At 41.6% G+C, this 22,052-nt stretch overlaps 1 protein-coding gene across 11 annotated transcripts in view; it reads right to left on the bottom strand.

The window, feature by feature from the left end:
* Positions 1-22,052, bottom strand: part of LOC133399091 (protein diaphanous homolog 3-like) — a 216,809-nt gene that overhangs the window by 83,292 nt on the left and 111,465 nt on the right. For 10 of the 11 annotated variants that reach the window (XM_061670215.1, XM_061670210.1, XM_061670214.1 and 7 more), the window contains 3 exons: positions 21,760-21,895; positions 4,696-4,791; positions 4,312-4,374 (listed from right to left, as the gene is read on the bottom strand). In XM_061670215.1, the coding sequence (XP_061526199.1) occupies positions 4,312-4,374; positions 4,696-4,791; positions 21,760-21,895 (295 nt within the window). The remainder of the gene's footprint in view (positions 1-4,311; positions 4,375-4,695; positions 4,792-21,759; positions 21,896-22,052) is intronic. The other variant, XM_061670209.1, reaches the window with a different exon arrangement.

A 22,052-nucleotide genomic window follows, 5' to 3' on the forward strand; every position in this document is an offset into this window, starting at 1 on the left:
AGTCATGTGACTGAATCATGTCCGCTGAGTCAGTGAATGAGGACTTTCATGCACTCCCTGATTTTTCTCCTCATATGCCATCCATGCACTCCTTCAGTTGTTTTCTTTTAGAGACAGTATGAATACTCGATAATGTAAAATTGCACATCGTTAAAGCAACCTTCACAATTATACCCAGATATCCAAACACCAAACGCATGAAAAAGGTGACCAAAAAAAAAAAAATAATAAAAAAACGCAGAGAATTTTGGGGATTTCAACATAAATTAAGCAATCTGGAAGCCTCTAAAGAGTACAATAAGGCTAAAAAAATAATGATAATTTTTTATTTTTTTTTTAAATCACGAAGAAAAACTTATTTACACCACTCAAGTACATGTTGATGTACAAATTTAAGATTCAAATTAAATTTCCCGAATTTCTTTGCTTTTTTTTTTTTTTTTTTCTGGCCTCCAAATTGAGCCAGGCCCATCTCCACCTGCACCTGATGCCTGCTTCAACCTGTGTCACATGAATAGCATCCACCTCTTTAAGCGCTCTCATTCTGGAAAATAATTTACTACAATCACCCGCGACCACAACCACACCTCTGACTTCTGCGTTAACCATCCATGAACAGGATGTGAGACGCATCTTCAAACAACAGAAGATTAACAAAGCGGCAGGCCCGGACCATGTGTCCCCATCCTGCCTCAAAGTCTGCGCGGACCAGCTCGCTCCAGTCTTCACTCAGATCTTCAACAGATCTTTGGAAATGTGCGAAGTTCCATCCTGTTTCAAACGCTCCACCATCATTCCAGTCCCCAAGAAACCTGCAATCTCTGGTCTGAATGACTACAGGCCTGTCGCTTTGACATCTGTGGTCATGAAGTCCTTTGAACGTCTCATGCTGGACCACCTCAAGAGTGTCACAGGTCCCCTGCTGGACCCCCTGCAGTTTGCCTACCAAGCGAACAGGTCTGCGGATGATGCAGTCAACATGGGACTGCACTTCATCCTAGAACACCTCGACAGTGCAGGGACCTACGCGAGGATCCTGTTCGTGGACTTCAGCTCAGTGTTCAACACCATCATCACTGAACTCCTTTCAGCCAAGCTTCTCCAGCTCAGCGTCTCACCTGCCATCTGCCAGTGGATTTACAGCTTTCTGACGGGCAGGACACAGCAGGTCAGGCTGGGGGAGGCCACCTCATCCACACGCAGCATCAGCACTGGGGCGACCCAAGGTTGTGTCCTCTCTCCGCTGCTCTTCTCTCTCTACACGAACGACTGCACCTCAGCGAACCAGACTGTCAAACTCCTGAAGTTTGCAGATGACACCACTGTCATCGGCCTCATCAAGGACGGTGACAAGTCTGCATATCGACAGGAAGCGGAGCGGCTGGAGCTGTGGTGCGGCCGACACAACCTGGAGCTGAACACGCTCAAGACTGTAGAGATGATCGTGGACTTCAGGAGGCATCCTTCGCCACAGCTGCCCCTCACGTTGTCCAGCTGCCTTGTGTCAACCGTCGAGACCTTCAAGTTCCTGGGAATTACAATCTCTCAGGACCTGAAGTGGGTGACCAACATCAACTCCGTCCTCAAAAAGGCCCAGCAGAGGATGTACTTCCTGTGGCTTCTGAGAAAGCACGGCCTGCCACCGGAGCTGCTGAGACAGTTCTACGCAGCGGTCATCGAATCAGTCCTGTGTTCTTCCATCACATTCTGGTTTGGTGCTGCTACAAAAAAGGACAAACTCCGACTGCAACGGACAATCAAAACTGCTGAAAGGATAGTCGGTACCCCCCTTCCCACCATTGAGGACTTGCACGCTGCCAGAACTAAGACAAGGGTGTGCAAAATCCTCTCGGACCCTCCGCACCCCGGTCACCAGCTCTTCCAGCTCCTTCCCTCAGGTAGGCACTACCGATCAATGCAAAGTAGAACTAGTAGACATTCCAACAGCTTCTTCCCTCTTGCGATCAACTTCTTAAACACCTAACCTATAATTCCATTACAATAAAATGGCAAATTTTTTACTTGGGTTCTTTGCCACATTTCTGTGGGGCCAATTATGTATTACTCGTGCACTCACTGTAGTTGTCTCGCCATGCTGCACTATTTGCATATACTGGCCACTCATGCCAGAGTAGCATCTGCTCCATTTGCACACTGATTGAGGAGTATCTGTAACATTTGCACAACCAACATTGTCCCAGATTATCGCACTACTCGTCACTTTAAACCGCATACACTCCTTGAAGCCTCAGCGCCCTTTGCACAATGGTCATTGCACCGGACTATTGCAATATTAGTCATTCGAACTGCTCTAAGTGCTAGAGGACTCTGCATCTTTTTGCACAATTGTTTTTTGTCAATGTCTTTGTCTCCAAAGTGTTCTGTAAATTGAATGTCTGTTGTACTAGAGCGGCTCCAACTACCGGAGACAAATTCCTTCTGTGTTTTGGACATACTTGGCAAATAAAGATGATTCTGATCATTGTCTATTTCACTTCATTTTTCACTAATACCAACTTCAAAGGCTAATCCCAAATGCATTCTCCAGGAAAACATTAAGTACATTATTTTTCTGTTTTTATTAGCCATTTCTGAATTTGAAGTTAGTTGAGTCTGTGTTGTGACATATTCCTTAACAGCGTTCCGTCGCTGAATACATTTAACATTAACACCAGTAAACTAATTAGATAATTGTAGTCGCATTTCCTAATTAATAAAAAATGTACTAGCGGATCAACTCGTCGCCGATGTTACGTGTGCTTCGCGGTTCCACTTGGGAGCACAACCAGGGCCCGACCTGAAGCACCTCAACGCTAAAATACAAGACTAGCACAACAAACACCACACTGGCTTATCTGATGAGCAAAAATGTTGCTTAAACGTAAGAGTAGCAATAGAGGATGTCCGCTCCAGAGGTCGGTAGAGTAGCCAAACATTGTCCTCAAGTAAGAGTACTGTTACTTGACAATAATGTGACTCAAGTAAAAGTAAATAGTAGTCCTCCAAAACAATTACTTGCGTAAGAGTAAAAAGTACACAGTGAAATTATTACTCAAGTTCTGAGTAAATAGTGAGTAACTTCAGATTTTTTTTTCTACCACAGCATGAACATCAATAAAAAAAAAAAATTACAACATAAAATGTGAATGTACAAATTCTGACATTGCTATGTGTGTGTATGCACAGTCAAAACTACAAAACAACATCTGCAATTTACTGCACGGTGTTTTCTCAAGTTATAAGTGAGCTGAAATATCCACGTTTGGGCAGACAGTGGCAGACAAATACTACAATACTTATAAGCTGTTGTTTTTGGTCGTCTAAATGGAAACAAGAGTAGCGCGTCATTGCCTTCATGGTAATGACGACCTTCCCAAAATGGTGGCCACTTAGGCACAACGATCAGCGGGTCAGGTTTATCTTGTGTGAATATCTCTGTCCGGGAAGCCCAATGGAAGACGCTGTGTGAAGTAATGTGACTTTCTTGTGTCGTTTGATTGGTGAACTTGACTTAAACATCACTAGCGCTTAAATTGGATGACGCAAACAGCGCCGATGCGGAAGTCGAAGTCGTAGTCTCGCGCACGAAATCGTTGATAAATAAGCAATAATAAATAAAAAGAAATAATTATAATAAATAAATCAAAGTAGCAAGCGACATTTAGATCATTGTAACGGAGTAAAAGTACCGTGACTTATTAACAGCAGAAGCGGCGGAAGTTTTTTTCTGGTCTCGTCAACTCCTATGACTTCGAGCGCACAGGCGGAACCTCAGGCCGCATATTAGTCCGCCGCGGAGTAATATTCACAATTACATCTGTGTGTTGATGGTGGATGTATGGAATGGCTCTAGCTGCCAGCATTCAAGTAGTACAAAACAGCATATGACGTCAATGGCGGCGGCGGCGATTTCCCCCTCCAGGAAAAACTCATCAGATCTATACGATTTACATAAATGGCCTATTCTGAGTTCAAAACGACGAATTTCGCCGAAAGGCGACTGATTTGCATGTATGTATATCGAAGGCGATATATATCGCCCACCCCCACCCGATGCAGATTTCAAAGAATGTTCACTCAGCTTTCCCAATTCAAAACACATTACTGCCTGAAAATGGCCATCCATACAAACTGTGCAGCGCACACAGGTTCAGAGTAAGATGGATAACTGAAAAGGTAAGTGGACACAAGGAACACAGTTCTCATTGCATGCGAAAAAGGAAATGGTTAAGGATCATTTATGTGAGCAAGAAAGATAGTGTGGACCATGCCTGAACCCTTAGTTGAATAGATTTTTGTCTTCTGCTTTACCATGTTTAACAGGCCTTAGAACCTGACGGTAGGAGCTGGGGCTGATGGCCTCCTTCCGGTTATCTGCAAGGGAGGCAAGTGAACACACAATGCCAACACATACTGGAGGAGTCAGAAAGGTCTGAACAGTCATAAGAATAAGTTAGAGTATGACATACAGAGTTCAAGAGTACAACATGCAATTGTAGTTAAAATATAAAATAATAATAAATGCATTTTTGGCAATGCTACATTTTATTTTTAGTATTGGCCATGAACTGATTTAAAAGAGGGGGGGAGAGGGGGCGACGAGCCGTAACCGGCCAGCGGACCAGACTTTGGCCAACCCTGTTCGAGTCTCAATGTGGGTCCATAAACGTGTGTGTAAAATCATGGGAGACTTACCTCTGGGCCGTGGTGCTCTCTTCCTGCGGTCTCTGAATGCAGCTCCTGACTGTAGGGCTTCAAGCAAACTATCCATCACACCTGTCTCATCATTCTCTGAAAACCCAAGAAAATAAGGGGTTATTCAAGAAGTAAAGAAAATCAGATAGGGTAGACATTCTTTTAGTTGCGAGCCTTTACATAATGGCTGCAAAACAGTTTCGACCTGACACTAAGAGCACAGTAAGAACATAGTACATCAAACATACACACAAGACTTGCACATACCATATCACAACTATTTGTAACAAAAACAGAAGGTGGCATTTGCCAATGGAAAATATTCTGGGCATACAAGTCAGATGGTTGTCAATTTGGCGACAGAATATCAGAAGCTAACTGAATGAACCAGGAAAGAAAACACAAATCAATGACAAAATGTGATCAAACCTTAAGTCTAAATCAAATCAGTGTATGTGGTGTTTGATGGTTTACAAGGAAAACAGAGTGTAGACGGAGTATTGTTTTCCTCAAACAAACAAAATGCTACAAACATGTCTGCCTTGTTTCAGTGATTATATTTTACAGAGGTGCCGCTCATGTCAACGTAGCATGCATTTCTGAGCAGGCCCAACGCTTCTTGATGTCTAAAATTGTTTGGGCTGCAGAGACAATTCATCAAAGGCAGCAAATGTTCCACATAGTAACACACATACGTAGAGAAAACAAACAGAATGGAACACATAAATCAACTGAAACCTGTAGTGTGTGCCCTCAAGTGCAGTGCCCGATTTGACTCCAATGTACAGGAACATGAAATACATTGGGGACTGTTAAGGGAGGTGAAAAAGAAGCACTTGAGCCTGAAGACAATACATACTATATGGGAGTAAAAACAGACCAATTTTAGACTCCTTATTCCGATTAGAACCCAAAGACAGAAAAGAGCTTCATAAAAATATAGACAGCCTGACAGAAAATTTTAACACACTGAAACACAGTCACATGCTTGCAAAGTTTAGTGAGATGTCACATGGTTAGCATTGGGGAGGTACAGCAGCAGAAAAAACATTGTTCCTTTGACACGCACAACTTGCCTGACTCTTGTTTTCAAACGACATCTGGGGTCAGAAATCTAACAGTTTTACAAGATCAATGAAAAATAAAGATGCATTCTGCATGGCTCATTTACATAAACCTCCCAAATTAACTTCTGTATTTTTACTGGAAACTGAAAATATTTTGTTTTGATATGTAAGATTACATACTTTTTATTTACAGGTATTTACATCCGTAATGGATACAAAAAATAATAGTTTAGCTTGTGTTTTATGCAGGGCTGTGGGAAAGAAATGGCTAACTCAGCTAAATCGACCACAAAAACTGGTTGAAGCAAAAATGTCTGCCTCGTGGCAATAGAAAATATTAATAAAATCATATTTGCACCGCCTGGAACCAATGTGTGCCACCCGGAACCATTTGGCCACTGCCCATGTTTCCCCGACCGACATTTGTTGCAGACGGACACATTGTTGGGCCAATGCAAAACATGGCCAAGAGCTACATCTGTATGTGATTTTTAAGACACTATTAGATGTGTAATGTACATATAACATTATATGTGAACTGAATGGTAGTAAGCGGTTTTTTTTAACCGAAAATTGTAATCATCTAAATATCTAAAGGATAATCGACTCTAAAAACATTTGATAGTGACAGCCCTAGTTATTTACTGTAAATGTACAGCATGTGTGCATGGAGGTGCGCACAACATATATATATATATATATATATATATATATATATATATATATATATATATATATATATATATACACATGTATACATATACATATATACACACACATGTATACATATACATATATACACACACATGTATACATATACATATATACACATATATAGATATACATATATATACATGTATACACATGTATATATATATATATACACATATATATACATGTATACACATGTATATATATATACATGTATACACATGTATATATATATACATACACATATATATACATGTATACACATGTATATATATATACTTATATATACATACATGTATACACATGTATATATATATATATACACATATATATACATGTATACACATGTATATATATATACATACACATATATATACATGTATACACATGTATATATATATATATATACATATATATACATACACATACACACATATACATGTATATATATATATATATATATATACACATATATGTATATATATATGTATGTATATGTATATATATATGTATATGTATATATATATATATATATATATATATATATATATACATACATATATACATATATATATATATACATTTATACATATACATATATACATATACATATATACATATATATACATATGATGCGAATTAGCAGGTCCTGTTGTCACTGTGTAATACACTCCGCTGCCATGGCCTGTATGCACGCTCACCATGCAAGACCTCATTGCTGTGGAAAAAAATATAAAACAGCATGTCAAAGCTCGTTTAAAGTTTGCTGAACAACATTTAGACAAGCCAGTCTAATACTGGGAGAATACAGTCTGATCTGATGAGAGCAACATGGAACTTTTGGATGCCATAATGCACACCACGTTTAGAGGAGAAATGGCACTGCACATCACCCTAAAAACACCATGCCAACAGTGAAGTGTGAGGTGGGAACATGATGGTGTGGGGCTGCTTGCAGCAAATGATACTGGTAAACTTCACATTATTGAAGGAAGGATGAATGCCCAAATGTACCAAGATATTCTTGACAAAAATCTGCTGCCATCTATGAGGATGATGAACATGAAAGGAGGGTGGACATTTCAGCAGCAATTGAGTTTCCTTGTCTTGGATGATTTTGGGGCTGGTTTTCTCCAAAGGGACCAGGACGACTGATCCGTGTAAAGGAAATAATGAATGGGCCATGTATCGTGTGATTCTGAGTGAAAACATCAGCAAGGGGATTGAAGATGAAACGTGGCTGGGTCTTTCAGCATAAGAATCCCAAACACACCGTCTGGGCAACGAAGGAGTGACTTCGTAAGAAGCATTTCAAGGTCCAGAATGGCCTAGCCAGTTTCCAGATCTCAAACCCATCGAAAATATTTGGAGGGAGTTGAAAGTCTGTGTTGCCCACCGACAGCCCCAAAACATCACTGCTCTAGAGGATATCTGCAAGGAGGAATGGGCCAAAATACCAGCAACAGTGTATGAAAACCTTGTGAAGACTTAAAGAAAACGTTTGACCTCTGTCATTGCCAACAAAGGGTATCTAACAAAGTATTGAGATTAACTTGTGTTATTGAGCAAATACTTATTTCCACTATAAATTGCTAATAAATTATTTAAAAATCAGACAATGTGATTTCCCCCCCCTCTTTTTCTCTCATATACCTATGAGAGAAATACCTATGATGAAAATTAAAGGCCCCTCTCTTCTTTTTAAGTGGAAGAACTTGCACAATTGGTGGCTGATTAAATACTTTTACCTTTCCAAAAAATTTGAATATCATGGAAATGCTTGTTTATTTTCATAATTCAATTTAAAAAGTTAAACTTTCATGGATTATAGATTCAGGGCACAAGATTTAAATAATTTCTAGTATTTGTTCATTTTTACTTAATTTGGGCTTCCAGCTCATAAAACTCATGAAATCAGGAATTCAAAAAATTAGAATACTGTGAACAAATCACTATTTACTCAGTTTTTGTAGAAAAAAAAAAAGAAATTAGGGTAACATTAAAATCATTCAAAATATGGTACTTTCAAAACGAAATGTTAATCACTACTTGGTTGGGAATCCCTTTATTTTTTTTTTTTTTATTTTTTTTTTTTTTAATCACTGCCTCGATGCACCGTGGCATTGAGGCAATCAGCCTGTGGCATTGCCTGGGAGTTATGGAAGCCCAGACTTCCTTGATGCTTGCTGTCAGTTCTTCTTTGTTTTTGGGTCTGGTGCCCCTCATTTTCCTCTTGATAAAACCCCACAGATTCTCAATGGGATTTAGATCCAGCAGGTTGGCTGGCCAGTCAAGGACTGTGATGGCATGGGCATCAAACCAGGTTTTGGTGCTTCTGGGGGTATGGGCAGGGGCCAGGTCCTGCTGGAAGATTAAATCTGCATCTCCATACAGATCCTCAGCAGAAGGAATCATGAAATCCTCCAAAACATTCTGGTAGACTGTTGCGGTGACCTTGCATTTAAGAAATCACAGTTGACCAACACCTCCACTGGACATTGCACCCCAAATCATGACTGAAGTGGATATTTCACACGGGACCTCAAGCAGTTTGGGATCTGTTCTTCACCCATCTTCCTCCAAACCCTTGGACCTTGATTCCCGAATGAAAGGCACACTTTACTTTCATCGCAAAAGATGACCGTGGACCACTGGGCAACAGACCAGTCCTCCTTCTCCTTGGCCCAGCTGAGACGCTTCCTATGTTGGCTCAGAAGGGGCTTGACCCAAGGAACCCAACAGTTGTAGCCCATCTCCCGGATGCGTCTGAATGTGGTGGTTTCTGTTGCTGTGACTCCCACCTCAGTCCACCCTTTCTGGATCTCTGCTACATTCTTGAATCTTATCTGTTAGATAATCCCCTGAAGCCCACGGTCATCTCTTTTGCTAGTGCAAACTTCTCTGCCACATTTTGTCCTTCCAATAGACTTTCCATTGATATGGTTGAACACAGCACTCTGTGAACAGCCAGCCTCCTAAACTATGGCTTACCCATAGTTTAGGAGGCTGGCTTACCCATCCTATGGAGTGTATCAATGATGGACTTCTGGCCAGTTGTCAAGTCTGCAGTCTTCTCTATGTTGAACCCAACTGAGACAATTGAACCAAACTGAAGAAATTTAATGACACCTGGTGAAACCTGTGCAGGGGCATTGAGCTGAGAAGATGATTAGTGTGTGACACTCAGTTCAAATCATTTCTGGCCTGCAAAATTAGGGCTGACTTATTCACAGTTTTCAAATTTGTTTTGAATTCCTAATGCAGCCCTACGGGGGGCACAAGCCAGTGCAAACTGTAGGCCGGTCCCAAGCCCGGATAAATGCAGAGGGTTGCGTTAGGAAGGGTATCCGTCTTAAAACTTTGCCAAACAAATATGAGTGTTCATCTAAATAATTCCGTACAGGATCAGTGGTGGCCCGGGTTAACAACGTCCGCCACCGGCGACGTCAACCTGCAGGGCGCCGTTGTAAATTTAGCTACTGTGGGTCGAAGTCAAAGAAGAAGAAGAGGTGGAAAGCGGGTTCTTCGGCAGAAAGAGAACAGGAAAGCACAGAGCCTAAAACTGAATGTGGGGAGTTTGAATGTAGGGACTATGACAAGAAAATCTCAGGAGCTGGTTGACATGATGATTAGGAGAAAGGTTGATATATTGTGTGTTCAGAGGTTTAGGGGCAGGGTTTAAATAGGTGTAGATGGGAAGAGAAATGAAGTCGGGGTTATTTTAAAAGAAGAGTTGGCTTAGAATGTCTTGGAGGTGAAAAGAGTATCAGATCGAGTGATGAGGCTGTAACTTGAAATTGAGGGTGTTATGTATAATGTGTTTAGTGGCTATGGCCCACAGGTAGGAGGTGAAATAAATTCTGGAAGGAGCTCGACGAAGTAGTTCTGAGCATCCCAGACAGAGAGAGAGTCGTGATTGGTGCAGATTGTAATGGACATGTTGGTGAGGGAAATTAGGGTGATGAAGAAGTGATGGGTAAGTACAGCTTCCAGGAAAGGAACTTGGACGGAGGGATGGTGGTAGACTTTGCAAAAAGGATGATAATAGCTGGGGTGAACACTTTTTCCCAGAAGATGCAGGATCATCGGGTGACCTGCAAGAACGGAGGTAGATGCACAAAGGTGGATTACATCTTGTGCAGATGATGTAATCTGAAGGAGGTTACCGACTGTAAGGTAGTAGTAAGGGAGAGTGTGGATAGACATCATAGGATGGTGGTGTGTAAGATGACTGTGGTGGTGGGGAGGAAGATTAAAAAGACAAAGGCAGCACAGAGAACCATGTGGTGGAAGCTGATAAAGGAAGAGTGTTGTGCGGCTTTTCGGAATGAGGTGAAACAGGCTCTGGACAGGAGGACCTTCCAGAAGACTGGACCACTACACCCAAGGTGATCAGGACCAAGATGGCGCCTACAAGTGTGGTCGCCTCGGTTATGCGCTCTCTAGTATTGTTTTTGTGTTTTTCGTTCATCTTTGGAGACATTACACGACTCACTTACACAAGGGGAGACTTGCTAACTAAGGAGGCTACTCCGGACTTTCTTTCACCAACTTTCGGAAATCCGCTCAGTTTTTTCGCCGAGTTACTCACCGCAGGGGCGTCCGCGGTTTTCGGAGCATGGAGGCGGAGGAGACGCCACAGAGGGAAGCGAGCCGGCATCTAGGTGAAACTCCGCAAGAGAGGATACAGATTGGCGTTCCCGTCGATCCACCTCGCGAATGTACGCTCACTACCCAACAAAATGGACGATCTTCATCTTCTGTTAAAGACCAGTAAAGACTTCGGACGTTCCGCCGCTATGTGCTTTACGGACACCTGGCTTTCCAACGCTGTACCCGACGGCGCCGTCATGCTTCCGGGTTTTCATCTTCACCGAGCAGATCGTATCACGGAGTTATCAGGGAAAACAAAAGGCGGCGGGATATGCTTCGATATCAACGGAAAATGGTGTACGGACGTCACGGAGCTCAGCACACACTGCAGCCCCCATTTGGAGTCGCTGTTTTTGAACTATAAGTCATTCTACTCGCCTTGTGAGTTTGCATCATTCATCCTCGCTGGAGCGTACATCACGCCTCAAGTTAACACGAACGCCGCACTGCTAACGCTCGCCGTACAAGTCAACGAAATTGGAAAAAAAAAAAACACCTGGACTCACCCCTCATTATTCTCGGGGACTTTAACAAAGTTAAACTCAACCACGAACTCCCTAAATACAAGCAGCACATCGACTGTCCTACCAGGGAAAATAACGTTTTAAACCACTGCTATACGATGCTAAAAAACGCATACTGTGCTATACGCCGTGCCGCCCTGCGCTCGTTTGATCACTGCTTAATTCACTTAATACTGACGTACAGGCAAGAACGTAAATGTGCGAAGCCTACAGTGAAAACAGTGAAAAAGTGGACCAATAAAGCAAAGCTGGAAATTCAAAGCTGTTTAGACTGCACAGACTGGAGTGTCTTTGAAAATTCAGCTGGCAGCCTGGATGAATATACGGACACTGTCACATCCTATATTAGTTTCTGTGATGATGTGTGTGTACCAACAAAGACATTTCACACTTTCAACAACAACAAGCCGTGGTTCACTGCCAAACTTAAGCAGCTTCGCCAAGCTAAGGAGGACGCATATCAGAGCGGGGGACAGGGCTGTGTATAATCGCGCTAGAAACCTGCTGACTAAAGAAATTAACATTGCAAAGATAACTATGCAGCAAAGTTGGAATAACGGTTTAGCTCTAACGACTCTAAATCAGTCTGGCATGCATTCCAATCGCTGACTAATTACAAGCGACGATCCCCCCAAGCTGAGAACAATAGCACACTCGCCAATGACTTGAATACCTTCTCCTGCAGATTTGAAAAGGACACTTTCACAACCCACACCCATCCGGCCACACCTCCGACCACAATCACACCTCTGACTTCTGCGTTTACCATCCACGAACAGGATGTGAGAGGCATCTTCAAACAAAAAAATATGACCAAAGCGGCAGGCCCAGACCATGTGTCCCCATCCTGCCTCAAAATCTGCGCGGACCAGGTCGCGCCAGTCTTCACTCAGATCTTCAATAGATCTCTGGAATTGTGCGAAGTACCATCCTGTTTCAAACGCTCCACTATCATTCCAGTCCCCAAGAAACCTGCAATCTCGGGTCTAAATGACTACAGGCCTGTCACCTTGACATCTGTGGTCATGAAGTCCTTTGAACGTCACATACTGGACCACCTCAAGCGCGTCACAGGTCCCCTGCTGGACCCCCTGCAGTTTGCCTACCGAGCGAACAGGTCTGCGGATGATGCAGTCAACATGGGACTGCAATTCATCCTTGAACACCTCGATAGTGCAGGGACCTAAGCGAGGATCCTGTTCGTGGACTTCAGTTCAGCGTTCAACACCATCATCCCTGAACTCCTTTCATCCAAGCTTCTCCAGCTCAGCGTCTCACCTGCCATCTGCCAGTGGATTTACAGCTTCCTGACGGGCAGGACACAGCAGGTGAGGCTGGGAGACCACCTCATCCACACGCAGCATCAGCACTGGGGCGCCCCAAGGTTGTGTCCTTTCTCCGCTCCTCAAAAAGGCCCAGCAGAAAATGTACTTCCTGCAGCTTCTGAGAAAGTACGGCCTGCCACAGGAGCTGCTGAGGCAGTTCTACACAGCGGTCATCGAATCAGTCCTGTGTTCTTCCATCACAGTCTGGTTTGGTGCTGCTACAAAAAAGGACAAACTCCGACTGCAACGGACAATCAAAACTGTTGAAAGGATTGTCGGTACACCCTACCCACCCTTGAGGACTTGCACGCTGCCAGAACTAAGACAAGAGCGTGCAAAATCCTCTCGGACCCTTCACATCCCGGTCACCAGCTCTTTCAGCTCCTTCCCTCAGGTTGGCGCTACCGATCAATGCAAACTGAGCAGAAATTCCAACAGCTTCTTCCCTCTTGCCATTAACTTCTTAAACAGTTAACTTACAATTCCATTGCAACATGCTGCCAATTTTTTTGACTTGAGTTTGTTGTCACATTTCTGTCGGGCCAAGTATACATTACTCGTGTACTCACTGTAGTAGTCTCGCCACGCTGCACTATTTGTTGTTGCACTATTTGTTGTTGACCAATATTGGCCACTCCAAAGTTGGCCACTCATGTGCCTAAGTAGCATCTGCACCATTTGCACAATCGACTGAGTAGCATCTGCACCATTTGCACAATCAGCTGAGTGGTATCTGCAACATTTGCACAATCGACATTGTCCCAGATTATTGCACTACTAGTCACTTTAAACTGCATACATTCCTTGAAGTCTCGGCGCCCTTTGCACAATGGTCATGTCACCGGACTATTGCTCTATTAGTCATTCAAACTGCTCTCATTGCTAGAGAACGCTGCATCTTTTGGCACTATTGTAAAAAAAATTTAAAATTAAATAAATTGCACCGGCATTACCAAATTGTAGTTGGGACGTTGTGTTAAACAGAATACAATGACATGCAAATCATCTTTGACCTATATATAATTGAATACACTACAAATACAAGATATTTAATGTTCAAACAAGTAAAATTAATGATTATTTGCTGAAAACAATAAACTTAGAAATTTATGGCTGCATCACGTTCCAAAAAAGCTGGGACAGGTGGCAAAAAAGACTGAGAAAGTTGAGGAATGCTCATCAAACACCAGTTTGGAAAATCCCACAGGTGAACAGGCTAATTGGGAACAGGTGGGTGACATGATTGGGTATAAAAGGAGCTTCCCTGTATTGCTTCGTCATTCACAAGCAAAGGTGGAGCAAGGTTCACCGCTTTGTGAACAAGTGCGTGAGTAAAGAGTCGAACAGTTTAAGAACAATGTTCCTCAACGTACAATTGCAAGGAATTTAGGGATTTCATCATCTACGGTCCGTAATATCATCAAAAGGTTCAGACAATCTGGAGAAATCACTGCATGTAAGCGGCAAGGCCGAAAACCAACATTGAATGCCCGTAACATTCGATCCCTCAGGCGGCACTGCTTCAAAAACCGACATCAATGTGTGAAGGATATCACCGCATGGGCTCAGGAACACTTCAGAAAACCAATGTCAGTAAATACAGTTCGCCGCTACATCCGTAAGTGCAACTTGAAACTCTACTATGCAAAGCAAAAGCCATTTATCAACACCACCCAGAAACGCTGCCGGCTTCTCTGGGCCTGAGCTCCTCTAAGATGAACTGATGCAAAGTGGAAAAGTGTTCTGTGGTCCGACGACTCCACATTTCAAATTGTTTTGGGAAATTGTGGACGTCGTATCGTCCGGGACAAAGAGGAAAAGAACCATTTGGACTGTTATGGACGCAAAGTTCAAAAGCCAGCATCTGTGATGGTATGGGGCTGTGTTAGTGCCAATTGCATGGGTAACTTACACGTCTGTGAACGCACCATTAATGCTGAAAGGTACATACAAGTTTTGGAGAAACATATACTGACACCCAAGCAACATATTTTTCATGGACGCCCCTGTTTATTTCAGCAAAACAATGTCAAACCACATTCTGCACGTGTTACAACAGCGTGGTTTCGTAGTAAAAGAGTGCGTGTACTAGACTGGCCTGCCTGCAGTCCAGACCTGTCTCTCATTGAAAATGTGTGGCACATTATGAAGCGTAAAATACGACAACGGAAACCCCGGACTGTTGAACAGCTGAAGCTGTACATCAAGAAAGAATGGGAAAGAATCCCACCTACAAAGCTTCAACAATTAGTGTCCTCAGTTCCCAAACGTTTATTGAATGTTGTTAACAGAAAAGGTGATGTAACACAGTAGTAAACATGAGCCTGTCCCAGCTTTTTTGGAACGTGTTGCAGCCATCAAATTCCAAGTTAATGATTATTTGCTAAAAACAATAAAGTTTACAGTTTGAATATTAAATATCTTGTCTTTGTCGTGTATTCAATTAAATATAGGTCAAACATGATTTGCAAATCATTGTATTCTGTTTAACACAAAGTCCCAACTTTCGGGGTTGTATATATATTCTGAAGATGGCGCCTAACCGTGCGGTCACCTTGGTAACAAGCTCTCTATTTCTGTCTATGGTTTTGTGTTTTCCGTTCATCTTTGGAGAAATTAGACATTCGCTGCTGCACCTCTACATTCCCAGCCGCTCTCTCAGGTCAGCTGACCAGCTGCTCCTGACAGAACCCAGAGCCAGGCTTAAACTTCGAGGTGAACGAGCATTTGCTGTTGCAGCTCCAAAACTGTGGGCCAAATCAGACAAGCCTCATCTGTGTCTCATTTTAAATCCTTGCTTAAAATCCATCTTTTTACCGTGGCTTTTAACAACAGTTAGAGTTAGCGTGTCTGATGTGATGTACGTATATGTGCTGTGTGGGCAGTGCATTTTATTTTACATTGATGTTCATTTTATGTAGTTTTGAGCTCATTTTATTTTATTGGTATTATCCTTATTTTTTATTTTTTTTTGCTGTGTTTTTATTATGCATTGTACAGCACTTTGGGAACCTTGTGTTTGTTTAAATTGTGCTATATAAATAAAGTGGATTGGACATTACGTGACTTACTTACACAAGGGAAGACTTGCTAAACATAAGTGAGACTATTCCGAAGTTTCTTTTTCCAAGTTTAAATTTTTTTTTTTATCTGAGTTACTAACCGGTGGATTGGCTGTGATCTACGGCTCATGGAGACGGCACCACAGGGGGAAGAGAGCCTGAGGGGAGGTCAAGCTCCGGAAGAGAGGATTTCGAATGCCGCTTTCCATTGATTCTATCTATGCTTGCTACCTTATAAAATGGACAAGCTTCATCTTCTCACAAAGACCAGTAAAGATTTCGGACGTTTCACCGCCCTGTTCTTCACGGAGACATGGCTTTGCGAACGCGTCCCCATGACGCCTTAATGCTTCCCGGCTTTCAACTACACCGAGCGGATCGTGTCATGGAGGTATCGGGGAAAACAAAATATGGTGGAATATGCTTATATATCAACGAAAAATTGTGTACAGACGTCACGGCGCTCAACACACACTGGAGGCTGTTTTTTATCTGTAAGCCTTTTTATTCGCCACACGTGTTCCCCTCTTTCATCCTCGCCGGTGTCTACATTCCTCCCTCGGCTGACACTAACGTTAGCCGAATTTTATAAATATATATATATATATATATATATATATATATATATAACTTGACTGTATAGTCACCAAAAACATTGGTGGCAAAATGCCAAATCATTATGAAATAATTTAATTCCAACAATCTGTGCATGCATATGCACAGGCATACAGTCTGTATGTCTGCATTGCCTGCGTTTGTATTCATACACTGCCAAAAACACTACTTTTTAGCTTGTACTCTATCCTGCTAAGTTTGCATTTGAACATCAATCATTCCAACCTGCAAATAATACCATTGAGATTTTGGCTGCCAATGAATGTGAAAAACAAGAAAAAAATCATTATGTTGCTACCTTTATCCCCTTGACCTAAAAATGTGTCGCGCACCATTAAAAGGAACCTCTCTAAATGTGGACTACACTCTACCTTCAAACAGCATCACTGGGAGGTAATTCTTGACCTGCAAATTAGATACAGGTAGAAACTATGTACCCATGGATCCATGGAATTACAATTACAATATATGAGAGAATTGTTGAGGTGATATCAAAGTGTGAATCCTATGTTAACATTTAACTTGATTAGGAAAGATGTTTTTGTTAAAAAATATATATATATCTCCATATAATGCAGAACCACATTTTAAAGTGAAGGTTTTCCAGGATTCACATGCTTTATAATCTTTTTCTTTTGTTTTTTTTTTAATACTGATGTGCATCTTAATTAGGAACATTGTGGTCATCAATAACATTAGCCCGAAAGCAGAGACAAGAGACGATACAGAGCTTCACCCCATCATCACATGCTCATTGAGGAATGGCATGTTTTACTTTAACCATGCTTCTTGCATTTTCAAATGACAGTTTTTTACTGTACACAAGACTGGAATGAGAGACATGACATAGTCCTATCCACTAGAACGACATGTAACAATTACCTTGTGCTGTATTACGAAACCCTATAAAAGTTTGTGAATCTGGGTTAAACTTTGCCACCCAACAACAGTCAGGGAATGGGAAGCTTTGATATTATATTTAGCCAAACATCTGATAGTACTTTGGCACAAACCGCAGTTGTGGTTTTATACCGTGCACTCTGTCTGCAGGCAAGCTACAACAGTTGGCAAATGTTACTGTAGCTATACATGTAGATGATAGAATGGGGCTGGGACTGATGTTTTCTGCCAGTCTCTGTTTTGGCATTGAAAATAGGTCTGGAGGCTGCGTTGTTGAACAAGTTCTTGGCATCAGTAGTACTCCAAAGGGGGAAGTAAAGGGAAACCAAAAAACAACAGGAAGTTCTAAATTTCTAGTTTAATTACCACTGAAGGGCATGGTAATGGACATTTTTAAGTATTAAGTGTACAAATATTATGTATACATATCCTGTACATAAATGTGCAATGAAATTTTAATAGGCTTGTTTGAAACTGTCCAGTCGCCAGACTTCATAGTTCCTGTAACATTTCTGACACCTTGTTTTTTGGACTGGATTTTAATGCATGCTAAACTATATTGCAATGAGCAAATAAAACAGCAAACCACAAAATATAGAAAAAAACGGTGCTGACAACTAATTATTTTCACAAGCAGGATACGCTACACCAGCTTAAGCATATTATCCTTGTTTGCTCGGTGAATTATATATATATTTAAAAAGAATGCTGTGCTATCAGACGTACACATAAGGCAGCAAATACTGTATTTACAGTACATGTATGCAGGTGTGAAAAGTGAAAATAAGTATGTCATAAATGTGACACAAAACAGAGAAGTGTTAACAACCCTGCCTTAAAAAACAAAATCAAGTTGATAAAGTAAGGCTTCAAAATCAATCTATTCTCTTGCTCCGGAATGCTGTGGGCGTGTCAGCTGAATATGATAGATATAAAAAAAATCTGAGATAGCTAATCAAGGCCGATATCGGGGCTAAAATCCTGTTGTCCGATCTAGGCATTAATAAATAACCCGTACTGCATTTACTTCCGTGTTGGCTATATAGAGTGACATATCAACAACAACTCTTCGACAGCGCACCTTGACGTCGACCAATAGGATCGCGTATTGTGACCGGCGCATCGCCTCCCGTGCTTGCCGTTGTCAACATACTTGCACGGTTGTAAACATTTATTCATGCGTACAAACCAATGTTTACCGAAGCTTTAGAGCATGATTCGACAGAATGCTGGCATGTTTAAATACAACCGTAAGTACGTGAACATACCTCAAGCAATCCTTGAATGAACATCCTCTCCCAAGTGCCAGTGACGACCACCACACGTTTTTCCTCATTTTGCCCCCCCACACACACACGCACTGAATTGGTGCGGTGCATTTTTGTTGTCATCGGCATGGTAACAAGTGTATCCGGTCGCGTTGACCGGTTCGACGTTTTCTGGTTCCACCTCTCCAAATGTGTTTGATTTGACAAGATAAAGTCCAGTGATCGTAAAAGACAGGATGCGGTGGTATCGGAACACATGTCGAGCAGTGTTGCCACTGTCTGCCCTAATACGTCAAGATTGATGGCAGTAGTCTGACACAGTGCAATCGTGAAAGACCAAATTTGTCTTGTAGTCTGATAACGCATAACGCTAAAACAATCTAAAACAATTGAATGTGAGCAATATTTCACAGCAACTAGTTACTACTTACCATAACTAATTAATTAGCCTCACATTTAAAAAGAAAAGTCACTTTATTTTCGTTTTTAAATGACTATATAGTCTTTCTGGGTTTCTTTGGAAACAGTGCATCTATATGCCTCGTTCGGGATGAGTGAAAGAGCCTACAGCCACACAACAACCCATTTGGACAAAGATCCACTTGCAAAATGGCAAAAACTGGACAAAGCCCCAGTTAACCGCACGCCTATGGGAGGAAATGGTGAGGCTGGTAACAACACGGTGGCCGTAAACCATGTGATGCCAGTCTAACTAATGACAGAGCAATGCAGTGAGTTCAGAGTGACCAGACTTTGTACGACTTTGGTAAGGGGTCATCAATGAGTCTTCCAGTGTACAAAATTAGCAACAAGTTACAACTGTTGCTTTAATTGAAGAAAAAAAATCATCCATTTAAAAAAAAAAAAAAAAAAAATCAGTGAATGTGTTCTCTATCCCCGCAGGCCGGATTGGATTCCCTGATGGGCCTGTTCTGGCCACCATGCCATACATTTGACACCTCTGGTGAAATTTATTTACATGCCACGTGGTTGTGAACTAAATCATCCTCTCTGTTTGATCTTTGCATGTTCTCTCCTCTGCTTCTGTGGGATTTCTCCAGCTTCCTCCGACATTACGAAAACACGCATTTCAGGTTAATCAAAGACTCTGAATTGCTTTATAGGTGTGAATGTGACTGAATAGTTGTCTATGTGCACTTGCTAGCAACCAGTGTGTACCCTGCCTCTTGCAGTCACCACAGACTCACCCGTTACCCTTCATAGAATAAGCCAGGGCTCGAAACTATTTTTTTTCACTGGTTGCACTAATACGGTGAACTTTTTTTCTTGGGTACACAAGCACAAAACTGGGGTGCACCCAATTTTTTTACCACATTGCATTCAACACCACAGTTTTACAGGTTAACTCTTTAAAAGACAGAAAAAAATATATATATAGCTGCCTGTCTTTTTAGGCAATATTGAATGATAGATGATCACGGTAATTAACAATCTGGTCAACATAATGTACATTTCTTTATTTGAAGCACAATTCCACAAGATGGGTAAATTACTGCAGTGTTGCTGCTTAAAGTGGTTCGTGTCAGAGCGTTGGTTAGGACTTTCTTACTGGGCATTAACTTCACATTATTCTCAAATAAGTTATCAGTCGTTCTTTTCATCTTATCATCCGCAGCTATTTCCATTCCATTCTCACCTAGGCCTAAAACAATTTTTTGGGGATATTTTCAAACAAACTATCATAAAAACTAAAACTATATTATCGTTGTTTTTTTCTTATGCTGCTGATATGATATTAGAGCAAAATGATTCAAAAACATCCCTTTTAAGCGCAATAACATTTAATTCTTATTGAACATTGGCATTAGAATGTGGAATAAATATCATGCACTAAATGAATTACTAATGTAAAAAGAACATGCATTGTGTGGTTTTTATTTATTTATATACATTTATTGCAGTCTCCAGTAGAAACACCGGCACCTTCATTAATTTAAGGTTCAATTGCCTGTCTTTTTTTGTGACATTGCACTGATGAGTGGACAGTCTTCATATGCCTGTGTAGGTTATTTGTGGAGCCAGAGGAGATATTTTTCTTGCACACTCTCTATACTCTGCCTTTGAATTGTCATTGAAATATATCCATACTTTGCTTCTTTTCCTGCTCTCACAAATTTTCTTAACTAGAGTATTCCTTACATACGTTTGTGAGTCTATCCTAGTACTCTTAATGCGCTCATTTTCCTCCCTCCTCTGAACTCTTCATGTGCGCGTTGTGTGTAACTGCCACCCCTCCTCTACCCAGCGCAATGACCAATCACATGCATGCACTGTGCACCTGCAGTCTTGATTGTGGCTTCGCTGTCCACTCCACAGTGCGGGGGAGAAAAGGGGAAATTGTGCCAGTCATTTAATTCAAAGACTCATTAAGAGCCATTTTGTGCACAACCAACATATCACTGGAGACTTGTTCCCGATGGAAAATCCAGAGTCCGGCCAGTCTGAGAAAGAGACGAGACCAAGACTCTTGGGAATCGAGTCCGAGTCAATACCTTCAAAATGTGGTCTCAAGACCAAGACTGGTCTCGAATATTATAACACTACAAAGAGGAGCTGGACACAGAGCTGTTTAGGCTAATAATGAATGGTCTCATTACAGGCTGTAGCAGGGCAAGGTCAAAGGCTTTTGACAGCACATGTGAACTTGCAAGACTGTGTTTCGATTTGATTTAGCCCACACTGGAGTTTGTTTACTGTTTACTTGTGTTTCCTTCACATGTCCACCATAACCCCACAAAAGAGGGGAAACGAGCTAGAGTTTTCAAATAAAATTCAATCAAGGGTGCTTATGTCAAAGCACCCCAAGTGACAGAAAATAAGAGATATAATTCAATCCTAGATTGATTTAACATATAGGCATGTAAAGCGAAAAACAACAGCATGCAAGAGTTGACAGGAAAAGATTGAATGGTGTCTACCTGCATTAATTTCAAGCAACCGGCTCCTCTTCTGCTGTCTCTCCTGCTTTTCACGCTCAGCCTTTTCCTTTGCTGCCTGTGCTCTCCTTTGTTTCTCCTCAGTCTCCTTACGCTTCATGTTGTCTTTGAGTGCTTGCTGTAAAATAAGAAACAAAACATCTAAATACAGTGTGATTAAAAATTCGGTGCAGTACTCAGGTGGCAGCGGATGGATTCTAGTGGTGGGTGTGAGTTGATATGGGTTGAGTTGCTTGAGTTCATTTTTGTTTTTTACTATCCAAATACCACACCTA

The sequence above is a fragment of the Phycodurus eques genome, chromosome 2 (genome assembly GCF_024500275.1).
Source record: "Phycodurus eques isolate BA_2022a chromosome 2, UOR_Pequ_1.1, whole genome shotgun sequence".
Classification (NCBI taxonomy): domain Eukaryota; kingdom Metazoa; phylum Chordata; class Actinopteri; order Syngnathiformes; family Syngnathidae; genus Phycodurus; species Phycodurus eques.